Source organism: Adiantum capillus-veneris, chromosome 19 (assembly GCF_014529385.1).
Source record: "Adiantum capillus-veneris isolate H3 chromosome 19, ASM1452938v2, whole genome shotgun sequence".
Lineage (NCBI taxonomy): Eukaryota > Viridiplantae > Streptophyta > Polypodiopsida > Polypodiales > Pteridaceae > Adiantum > Adiantum capillus-veneris.
In genome coordinates this window covers 52,193,896-52,206,395 of record NC_140949.1, presented here as the reverse complement: position 1 = coordinate 52,206,395, position 12,500 = coordinate 52,193,896, and the positions used below count along the sequence as shown (strand labels likewise).

The following is a 12,500-nucleotide window of genomic DNA, read 5'->3' as shown; positions in this document are numbered from 1 at the left end:
ATCCATGTAAATTTGAAGCCTCATGCTAACATCTTGACATTGCTTTGTGCAGTTGTATAAAGAGGTTGTTGCTTGCCTATGGCAAGCTATGTGGAAGGTATGAACTATACAAGACCCCAATCAAAGAAGTACCTGTCCCAAATCAAACCGATGGGAATTCTTGCGGCTGGAGATGTCTTCTCCATGCAGAATATGTCCTGCAAAGCTACTTTGCATTAAAACCTTTCATGACTAAGCTACCCATTTGGCAATGCATTCAGTTAGTTTTGGTTTAGTCTATAAAAGAATTCTCACCATGTGGTCTTTCAATTTTGCAGAGTGCTTTAAAAAACTACACATATGATTATTTGCAAAGATACCGGGTAAGTTTAATACAACACCTGCTTACTATGTCTAGCCCTAGAGAGCTTGAAGATAGTGGCTTGGATGAGCGCACTATTGATCTTACAAAACATGACGTGCCACCACGACAAACCCCTACATCCGATACAGTGGAATCGCAACGGGCCGAGGGTGTCATATCAGCAGAAGATGAAAGAGCCGAGGATGAGGAAAGGTCAAATGAACATATGGAAGGTGCTAAGGTTCAACCGGAGGAGACAATGAAAGAGCCAAGTCAGCCAGTGGAGGAGCCAAAAGAGCCTATGGCTGAAACCCAAGATAAGGAAAGCAGGCCTATAGATGAGCAAAAGGATATGGATGAGGAAAGCAGGCCTAGGGATGAGCAAAATGATATGGATCAGGCAAGGATGTATGAGGCAAGCCGATCAACCTTGAATGAGGCAGAAAGAGCCATGGGGGAGACCCCTGATGAAGATGTGAATGATGACTATGAAGATAAAGTGGAGGAGAGCAACAACGACATGAACACTACAGAGACCCAGTATGGACCCTTGCTACCTGTAGATACGGTTGTTCCGGTAATGTCTATTCAAGTATGGCAAAATATGTTCAGCTTCTAACTACTTATATGTACTTGTCAACTTTTACAGAGGTTGATTATATTGGACGTCAATGGATTGCTGCTGATGCGGGTGCCTCTCTGTGACAGAGGACCCTTTGAGGATTTGCAAACGTTTCGGATGGGAACTTATCGAGTCGTGGTTCGTCCAGGAACCAAGGAATTTATTCAGTTTCTTCTTCCGCGCTTCAGAGTTGCCATATGGTCTTCAATGCAAAGGCAAAACTTGTCGCCACTAGTTGCAATAGTTTGCAGTGTATGCCAAGCTCACACGTCAGATTTTGCCTTTTTGTATGATCAAAGAAAATGCGTTACCGTTGAGGGCCACTACCACCCTAAAAAACCAGGCTTACCTCTTTTGTACAAACCGTTTAGCCAAATCGGTGTACCCTTTGATGCAACTAATACACTACTAATTGATGATACTCGTGAAAAGGGAGAACTAAATCCACCGGGAACAACTATCTCACCACCTTCTTTCGAGGGGCATTCCTTCGATTTTTACCTTGAAGACATTCTGATTCCATACTTAAAAAAATTGTTTCTCAGTCCATTGTTCACGGACGAGTTTGTACTTTCTAATGAATTAAGATGATTCTTCTATCATGTCTTTGTCTTGTCTAACATATATATATATATCTATATATATATATATATATATATATATATTATATATATAATAGAGAGAGAGAGAGAGAGAGAGAGAGAGAGAGAGAGAGAGAGAGAGAGAGGGAGAGAGAGAGAGAGATTTGACGTGGTAAAGAAATGTATTTCAAGCACACTTTTTCACAGGGCACAATTGAAAAAGGAGATCAATAAACTTCATGTCTTGAAAGTCATTTGTATACACTTGGGTTCACAAGAATATCTGTTACATTGACACTACTTCAACCCGACCATCCAACTCTTTGCACAAAATATCTTTTTCCCTTCGCCGCATCACCTTACGGCCAGCTAAGAAAAAGGAAAAATCTGATAGGTCCTTGTCCATTGACTCTTCAATGATGTCATTTCGCAAATGCTGAAGACTGCATAGCTCCCTTATTGTAACCACCAATAGTAGGCCATGCTCTTTATCAATCACTTCCACATCCACAGTAGGATTATCTTCCAAACCTGCAGAAACCTGGTCCATAGGAATGTACTTACCGTTTAGCATTTGTGATCGCATATACCAAAATGAGAGTAACAGTGATTGGCTTGCAATCATGTACTTGACAACTAGAGTATCAAGCGCGACCTCGCACCGTAAACCAATCTCTTCCTTTGCATACCATCCTTTGTCAAGAAGTTTGTCACAGGATGACTACTGAAGTGACTTGCACATGAACATAGTTTTTGTAACTCGGATGTTGTAGCTATGAAACAGCTCTATGAAGAGTGCAACAGGATAAAAGTTTGCAATTCTAACCAGTTTGGTAGGAATAGAGCTACGTAGAGACCTTTGTATATCCTTGTAGAGCTTACTTTGCATTGCCTCCACCATTGTTTCCTCGGGAACTGGCCAATCCACAGTGTTCCAATCGGTTGGTAGAGGCACTTTCACCAACATGCCATTCTTATTCCCTGAGCTGAGTTGGTAAAAGTGGTCATAAAAAAAGATTCCCTCATCAGCCAGTCTTTTGCTGCTCCGCTCTGAGTACTGTAGAGAACCAATGTGGGCATGTACAACATGGAAGAGGCCTATTATGCACTCCACAGGTTCCCATTGCTCATAAGAAGAGGGATAAACATCTGCAATATATATAAGAAGAGTTAAACTAAGAGTATCAATAAGTACAAATGACAAATCTAATGTAATTGAGCTGTGAAGAATGGAGACATTACTCATAACAAGCGGGAGAAACATTGCAAAATATATAAGAAAAGTTATAATGAGAGTATCAGTAAGTTCACATGTCAAGAGTACTTACAATTGCAACGTGGTTGATGTATATCTGATACATTTCCACTGTTTGCTATCACCTCTGGATGGGTAAACACATGCTGAACAAGAACTTTCTTTACAGATCTTTTGCCGATTTCAACTTTGAAATCCAACACCCTGGCCTTCCATGCTGAGCGGTAAACGTTGATACCACTAGACCTCTTGGGTCTTCTTGGTTGCATGAGGACCCATGAACCTTTGTTTATCCTTTGTCCAACCCATTGGTTCTCTGCACTTATTGAAGCTGGTATTGTAATTGAGGATATGCTACTACTTGGCCTTCTAGGCAAAGTGCAGTTGTTGGTTGTTGGTGTGAGAGACAGTAAACACCTGGAGGCTCTTGGGCGAGAAGACGTGGACACCATAACTCTCAGAGAAAAGCTTTAGTGGAGGGAGATTCACTTTGAAAGCATTCTAATGGAGGGAAAGTGTTTTAGAATTCCAATATCTTGTGCGGGCTTAATGGTCATCCTCCAGTACGTTAATGACCATAAGAGAATATCAGAAGTGGGACCACACGCAAGCACCTAAAAGCTCGGTAAAAGGAAGGAAATTACTATGCTACAATCCTAGTTTTGTGAAAGTTTTATGCTATTTTCCTATTTTTTGAGTCTTTCCACGTACTTTCCTACGTAACGTAGCCTTCATGCTCATTGGACGCGCTCTATTTTTCTCTCTCTTCATATGGTCCTCCAAATGACCTCTGAAATTTCCTAATGGATAGTCGAGAAGATAGGCAGGCAAGACGGCCATAGCAGCTAGTTGGAACGTTTAGAAATAGGATATGAAATGTGTGGCTTGGATCTTGAAAGGATAGATACCTCTCTCTCTCTCTCTCTCTCTCTCTCTCTCTCTCTCTCTCTCTCTCTCTCTCTCTCTCTCTCTCTCTCTCTCTCTCTCTCTCTGTGCGTCAACCTTGTCCAAAGCTATGTCGGTTACATGGGCTTTACTAAAAAGTTTTGGTTTCCCATGTGCAATGCTCAGATAGCTTTAATTTATAAAAGAAATTGAGTCTCAATTTTTTTAAAATTGTAGTTTAACCAATTCATCATGAAAATTAAATTTTAAAATTTAGTCTCAGCTTGCAAAAATTGTATTCATAATCAAAGCAAAATAAGACCGGAATCAGACGATGCCGGTGGTAGTTGGCAAAGGTGTAAGCTTCCTCCGACTTACTTGTACCTAAGAGATGGAGGAAAGAAAATATCTTCACTCTATAGGGTTTTCTTTCAGCGCATCATCGACAACCCAATGGTAAGGCACTCGTCGTTTTCCTACAAGTTTTGAGTTCAAGCTACGCAACTCACATTTTATGCTGGAAAAGTGCACGATAGTGTTGCCTTTCCAACGGGGAGAGGGGGTCTCATGTGAAATTTGGCCAATCCAAAAATAGTCTCCTTTTTGTCCAATAAGTTATGTCATCAAGGATGCATGCACCTTGCTTTTTCTTGTCGCCGCCCCTCTGAACCCTAAGTGGACCAACTTTACAAATCTTGTCTTCATAATAAAATGGATCCCATATGAGTTGGAAACCAAGTCAAGAGAGATACCATGAGAATTAATGATTAAAACCTTTGAGCGTTAGCCTGAGTTCAGATTTAAAGAGCAAATTCAAGAGCTTGACTGCGACGATAATTGGAAATATTTCAAAGAAGTTATTATACGAGTGAGTGATGAGAAGTATGCAAGATATACAAAACAAATTCCAAGTCTACCAACTTACTTAGATATTCGAGAATAAGTACGATTAAAATTAGAAGTTGTGATTGATGAGTGTCTTGTACAAGATGCTATTTTTTTAGAGGCTAATGATGAAGGTATAGTTAAAGCTGTGTATGAAAAGATGGGCATAAAAAGCTACTTTATGGCCCCAAAAAAACCACATTAAGCACACATGCATGTCGACTAATCTTGTCAGCATCAATGCCCCATAACTGCATAAATAATATATACACTGCAAGCAAGCAAAAATTACTTTTTTTTCTACCCTTTTTCTTATCGTGAATCGAGAGCAATGCGACACTATTTTCAGACCAATTTTCTCACACTAGTTCAACTCTCCCAACTTCTGGTGCCGACAAAGAGGTATCATAAGGGTGCAAGAGGGCGCCATGGGAGTGGTGAGTGGCCAACATTTGAGGAGGATTTTATAAGTGTAACATATTAGATATACATTGTACACAATGAAGAAGGATAACCTCAGAAGTTCTACAAATAGTAAATCTTGGAACAACATAGTCATGAGTTAACTAATCCCACCTTCTGTGTGATAGAGATGAGTGGGCAAACACGGTGCTACCATTGCTACTAACGGATTGTCTTTAATTGTGATAAGGCCAAACTTCTCTTGCAAATCAAATTCTGGAGGAGCCCTCCAATTGAAGCCTTGTAGTAAGCTTGCAAGTTGAATTTGTACATTCAAGAGACCTAGCAAAGAACCAGGACATCCTCTTCGCCCGGCCCCAAAGGCTAACAATTCAAAATTCTTCCCTTCCACACTCAAATTACTATTCAAAAACCTATTTGGCTTAAATAGTAATGGCTCATCCCACGTATCCGCGTCTCGACCTATTGCCCATGCATTCACATATACTTGTGTATTTTCAAGGACATCAAAGCCTATGAGCTTGCATGATTGAGTAGCCACATGTGGTATCAAAAAAAGTACCACTGGGTGCAGCCTCATGGTTTCATTGACAATGGCTCTTAGATATGGTAAGTGGGCAATGTCGGTCTCCTCCACCATGCGCTCTGTGCCCACCACCTTTTCAATCTCCTCTTGCACGAGTTTTAATTCTTGAGGACTTGCTAGAAGTTCAGAAAGTGCCCACTCAATTGTGTAAGCAGATGTATCAGTCCCTCCAATAAACATATCCTTGACAACACAAAAAAGAAGACATTTATAGCATGTACTCTCTCTCTCTCTCTCTCTCTCTCTCTCTCTCTCTCTCTCTCTCACACACACACACACACACACACACACACACACACACACACACACACACCCACCAAATTTGGTTGGATTCGAACTTGGAGCCATACCAGTATGAAGGCTTTTATGTTGTCATCGGTTATACTCTCCTTGGAGGACAGTGAGAGCAGGAGGTCCAAAAGGTCTTCACGGGTGGAGGAGTCAATAGTGCTACCACAGGGCCTGCTCCTCCTCCGAGAGTCAAGTATCTCCTGCAAGAGGATGTTGAGATTCCGAGCTATCTGGCAACCGCGGCGCCGGACACCCTGAATGTCCATCCATGCGATCAAAGGGAAGAGGTCACTAATATTGAAGATGTTGAGGCACTGTAACAACTCATCAAGGAGATGCACCAGATTTAGAGAAGGATCCACAATATGTGAATCTGTGGAAATCATTTCATGCAGAGTTTTCCCTAGCACCATCTTGGATACCATGTTATTGCTTGCTTGCAAGAGATGGGGCCGTATTGCCACCATAACCTGGCTTGTCAGCTCTGCGCAAGAGTCACCGCTAGTAGCGTCCATAAATTCCTTCTTGATTGCCCTGACAAGCCTGTGTGCCTCTTCCTCTCTCACATGTCTGAAGGACTCGACCCTCTTAGGGCTTACTAGGTCTGTCACACAAATCTGCCTCATGAGCCTCCAGTAAGAGTTGGGTGGGCAGAAGGCGATGTCTGTACAATCATAGAGAGTAACGACACCAGCAGCGGGGCGAGGGCGGCCTGCAAATATCTGGTCATGTGTCTGGAGGATGAGGCGTGCGGCTTGCGGCGAGGAGGCGACGATGACAGGGATGGATCCAAAGCGAAGCCACATGAGGGGGCCATGAAGTTTGCTGAGGTCGAAGAGAGCCTTGTGGGGGCTGTTTCCAAGCAAGTGGAGGTGGCCAATAATGGGCAGGCCCTTGGGGCCAGGTGGCCTTGAAGAGGAGTGTCTCTTCCTGTATTGCCATGAGGTGTAGAGTATGCATGCGGCTGCTATAAGGACACTCAGAGCGGGCAGCCATTGCGCTCTGCAGGTTTCAGCGACGTTGAGGTAGTCGAGAAGATAGGCAGGCAAGAAGGCCATAGCAGCTAGCTAGTTGCAGAGGGCCGAAGGTATGTTTAGAAGAAGGATATGAAATGTGTGGCATCGCAAGTGTCAACGTCAACCTTTATTTGGATTTGGGTGGCTTGGATCTTGAAAGGACAGAAATCGCATGATGGCATTTCTGCAACTCTGAAGGTTGCTAGTCAACTTCTAAACAGATGACGGGCCCGGGCCCCGGAATCAGGACCCCTCTCTCTCTCTCTCTCTCTCTCTCTCTCTGTCTCTGCGTCAACCTTGTCCAAAGCTATGTCGTTTACATGGGCTTTACTAAAAAAAAATTGGTACAAACATGTGCAATGCTCATATAGCTTTAGTTTATAAAAGAAATTGAGTCTCAATTTTTTTAAAATCGTAGTTTAACCAATTCATCATGAAAAATAAATTTTAAAATTTAGTGTCAACTTGCAAAAATTGTATTCATAATCAAAGCAAAATAAGACCGGAATCAGATGATGTCAATGGTAGTTGGCAAAGGTGTCAGCTTCCTCCAGCTTACTTGTTCTTAAGAGGTAGAGGAAAGAATATATCTTCACTTTACATGGTTTTCTTTCAGCGAATCATCGACAACCCAATGGTAAGGCGCTCGTCGTTTTCCTACAAGTTTTGAGTTCAAGCTACGCAACCCACATTTTATGCTGGAAAAGTGCACGATAGTGTTGCATTTCCAATAGGGAGAGGGGGTCTCATGTGAAATCTGGCCAATCCAAAAATAGTCTCCTTTTGTCCAATAAGTTCTGTCATCAAGGATGCATGCACCTTGCTTTTTCTATGTCGCCGCCCCCTCTGAACCCGGCCTAAGTGGACCAACTTTACAAATCTTGTCTTCATAATAAAATGGATCCCATATGAGTTGGAAACCGAGCCAAGAGAGATACCATGAGAATTAATAATTAAAACCTTTGAGTGTTAGCCTGAGTTCAGATTTAAAGGAGCAGATTCAAGAGCTTGACAGCAACGATAATTGGAAATATTTTAAAGAAGCTATTATACGAGTGAGTGATGAGAATTATGCAAGATATACATAGCAAATTCCAAGTCTACCAACTTACTCAGATATTCAAGAATAAGTACGATCAAAATTAGAAGTTGTGATTGATGAGTGTCTTCTACAAGATGCTACTTTCTTAGAGGCTAATGATGAAGGTATAGTTAAAGTTGTGTATGGAAAGCTGGGTTTTGCAGATGCTTTACATGAAGTAGGAATCTTTGAGGGTGAGGCTATTCAGCCTCAAGATACACATGGTGAACTTTGCAAAGAGCCTATACATGAAACATATGAGAAAAAGAATTCAAGGGATCAAAAGGATAAAGTGGTTGAAACTCAGGATGAACCATTAGGAAATTTCGGAGGTCATTTGGAGGGCCATATGAAGAGAGAGAAAAATAGAGCGCGTCCAATGAGCATGAAGGCTACGTTACGTAGGAAAGTACCTGGAAAGACTCAAAAAATAGAAAAATAGCATAAAACTTTCACGAAACTAGGATTGTAGCATAGTAATTTCCTTCCTTTTACCGAGCTTTTAGGTGCTTGCATGTGGTCCCACTTCTGATATTCTCTTACGGTCATTAACGTACTGGAGGGTGACCATTAAGCCAACACAAGATATTGGAATTTTAAAACACTTTCCCTCCATTAGAATGCTTTCAAAGTGAATCTCCCTCCACTAAAGCTTTTCTCTGAGAGTTATGGCGTCCACGTCTTCTCGCCCAAGAGCCTCCAGGTGTTTACTGTCTCTCACACCAACAACCAACAACGGCACTTTGCTTAGAACGCCAAGTAGTAGAATATCCTCAATTACAATACCAGCTTCAATAAGTGCAGACAACCAATGGGTTGGACAAAGGATAAACAAAGGTTCATGGGTCCTCATGCAACCAAGAAGACCCAAGAGGTCTAGTGGTATCAACGTTTACCGCTCAGCATGGAAGGCCAGGGTGTTGGATTTCAAAGTTGAGATCGGCAAAAGATCTGTAAAGGAAGTTCTTATTCAGCATGTGTTTACCCATCCAGAGGTGATAGCAAATGGTGGAAATGTATCAGATATACATCAACCACGTTGCAATTGTAAGTACTCTTGACATGTGAACTTACTGATACTCTCATTATAACTTTTCTTATATATTTTGCAATGTTTCTCCCGCTTGTTATGAGTAATGTCTCCACTCTTCACAGCTCAATTGCATTAGATTTGTCATTTGTACTTATTGATACTCTTAGTTTAACTCTTCTTATATATATTGCAGATGTTTATCCCTCTTCTTATGAGCAATGGGAACCTGTGGAGTGCATAATAGGCCTCTTCCATGTTGTACATGCCCATATTGGTTCTCTACAGTACTCAGAGAGGAGCAGCAAAAGATTGGCTGATGAGGGAATCTTTTTTTATGACCACTTTTACCAACTTAGCTCAGGGAATAAGAATGGCATGTTGGTGAAAGTGCCTCTACCAACCGATTGGAACACTGTGGACTGGCCAGTTCCCGAGGAAACAATGGTGGAGGCAATGCGAAGTAAGCTCTACAAGGATATACAAAGGTCTCTACGTAGCTCTATTCCTACCAAACTGGTTAGAATTGCAAACTTTTGTCCTGTTGCACTCTTCATAGAGCTGTTTCATAGTTACAACATCAGAGTTACAAAAACTATGTTCATGTGCAAGTCATTTCAGTAGTCATCCTGTGACAAACTTCTTGACAAAGGATGGTATGCAAAGGAAGAGATTGGTTTACGGTGCGAGGTCGCGCTTGATACTCTAGTTGTCAAGTACATGATTGCAAGCCAATCACTGTTACTCTCATTTTGGTATATGCGATCACAAATGCTAAACGGTAAGTACATTCCTATGGACCAGGTTTCTGCAGGTTTGGAAGATAATCCCACTGTGGATGTGGAAGTGATTGATAAAGAGCATGGCCTACTATTGGTGGTTACAATAAGGGAGCTATGCAGTCTTCAGCATTTGCGAAATGACATCATTGAAGAGTCAATGGACAAGGAACTATCAGATTTTTCCTTTTTCTTAGCTGGCCGTAAGGTGATGCGGCGAAGGGAAAAAGATATTTTGTGCAAAGAGTTGGATGGTCGGGTTGAAGTAGTGTCAATGTAACAGGTATTCTTGTAAACCCAAGTGTATACAAATGACTTTCAAGACATGAAGTTTATTGATCTCATTTTTCAATTGTGCCCTGTGAAAAAGTGTGCTTGAAATACATTTCTTTACCACGTCAAATCTCTCTCTCTCTATCTATCTCTCTCTCTCTCTCTCTCTCTCTCTCTCTCTCTCTCTCTATATATATATATATATATATATATATATATATATATACATATATATATATATATATATATATATATATATATATATATATATATATATATATGTGTGTGTGTGTGTGTGTGTGTGTGTTAGACAAGACAAAGACAGATAGAAAAATCATCTTAATTCATTAAAAAGTACAAACTCGTCCGTGAACAATGGACTGAGATACAATTTCTGTAAGTATGGAATCAGAATGTCTTCAAGGTAAAAATCGAAGGAATGCCCCTCGAAAGAAGGTGGTGAGATAGTTGTTCCCGGCGGATTTAGTTCTCCCTTTTCAGGAGTATCATCAATTAGTAGTGTATTAGTTGCATCAAAGGGTACACCGATTTGGCTAAACGGTTTGTACAAAAGAGGTAATCCTGGTTTTTTAGGGTGGTAGTGGCCCTCAACGGTAACGCATTTTCTTTGATCATACAAAAAGGCAAAATCTGACGTGTGAGCTTGACATACACTGCAAACTATTGCAACTAGTGGCGATAAGTTTTGACTTTGCATTGAAGACCATATGGCAACTCTGAAGCGCGGAAGAAGAAACTCAATAAATTCCTTGGTTCCTGGACGAACCACGACCCGACAAGTTCCCATCCGAAACGTTTGCAAATCCTCAAAGGGTCCTCTATCACCGAGAGGCACCCGCATCAGCAGCAATCCATTGACGTCCAAGATAATCAACCTCTGTCAAAGTTGACAAGTACATATAAGTAGTTAGAAGCTGAACATATTTTGCCATACTTGAATAGACGTTACCGGAACAACCGTATCTACAGGTAGCAAGGGTCCATACTGGGTCTCTGTAGTGTTCATGTCGTTGTTGCTCTCCTCCGCTTTATCTTCATAGTCATCATTCAAATCTTCATCAGGAGTCTCCCCCATGGCCCTTTCTGCCTGATTCAAGGTTGATCGGCTTGCCTCATACATCCTTGCCTGATCCATATCATTTTGCTCATCCCTAGGCCTGCTTTCCTCATCCATATCCTTTTGCTCATCTATAGGCCTGCTTTCCTCATCCTGGGTTTCAGCCATAGGCTCTTTTGGCTCCTCCATTGGCTGACTTGGCTCTTTCATTGTCTCCTCCGGTTGAACCTTAGCAGCTTCCATATGCTCATTTGTCCTTTCCTCATCCTTGGCTCTTTCATCTTCTGCTGATATGACACCCTCGGCCCGATGCGATTCCACTGTATCGGATGTAGGGGTTTTTCGTGGTGGCACGTCATGTTTTGTAAGATCAATAGTGCGCTCATCCAAGCCGCTATCTTCAAGCTCTCTAGGGCTAGACATAGTAAGCAGGTGTTGTATTAAACTTACCCGGTATCTTTGCAAATAATCATATGTGTAGGTTTTTAAAGCACTCTGCAAAATTGAAAGACCACATGGTGAGAATTCTTTTATAGACTAAACCAAAACTAACTGAATGCATTGCCAAATGGGTACCTTAGTCATGAAAGGTTTTAATGCAAAGTAGCTTTGCAGGACATATTCTGCATGGAGAAGACATCTCCAGCCGCAAGAATTCCCATCGGTTTGATTTGGGACAGGTACTTCTTTGATTGGGGCCTTGTATAGTTCATACCTTCCACATAGCTTGCCATAGGCAAGCAACAACCTCTTTATACAACTGCACAAAGCAATGTCAAGATGTTAGCATGAGGCTTCAAATTTACATGGATATCTATAAGAAACACTTTCTGATACAAAACACTTACAGCCTAATTTTAGGGTGGGTTCCTTTTATTGAATTGAACACCCACACTGCTGGTTGGTCAACATCAAGGCATATGAGACTCCAGTGATGGTTGTTCTCATATGGGAAGATGATCACAGTAACTTCCAGCATAGCACAGTGGAGAAACTAGCTCTCAAAGGTCCCAGATGGACTGTTCTTTTGTCTAATAATTACAGACATTTGTGGATCAAGGAGAAACACCTCTGTGTGAGTGTGCAACGGGAGTTGACTTTTGATCAGGCTGCAGAGACTCTACCTGAGTTAGCAAACCTATTATCTGAGTTTTCGAAGCTAGCAAGATAGTAACACTTACTTAAGACAAGCATAGATAATTGTGTCTGAAATCTGAGCATCTGGATTCTGCAATAAATCGATGTCCACTTTTTCCAGAGCTAGCTTTCTGGTTCCATCTACAAATGGTATCTCTGCAAGCAAACCATTCTTCATTGAAAGTAGAGTTTCTTGATTCATTGCCTCTATAGACATGGTCACATTGCACTCTGT

At 41.5% G+C, this 12,500-nt stretch overlaps 1 protein-coding gene across 1 annotated transcript; it reads right to left on the bottom strand.

Annotated features, from left to right (window-relative positions):
- Positions 1–5,013: 5,013 nt before the first annotated feature.
- On the bottom strand, positions 5,014–6,999 carry LOC147434011 (geraniol 8-hydroxylase-like). The gene is made up of 2 exons (XM_086489860.1): positions 5,931–6,999; positions 5,014–5,763 (listed from the first exon to the last, which is right to left on the bottom strand). Exons 1-2 carry the CDS (start codon positions 6,927–6,929, stop codon positions 5,134–5,136), a joined length of 1,629 nt encoding a protein of 542 aa, XP_086345986.1. The 5' UTR covers positions 6,930–6,999; the 3' UTR covers positions 5,014–5,133.
- Between the last annotated feature and the right edge of the window lie 5,501 nt (positions 7,000–12,500).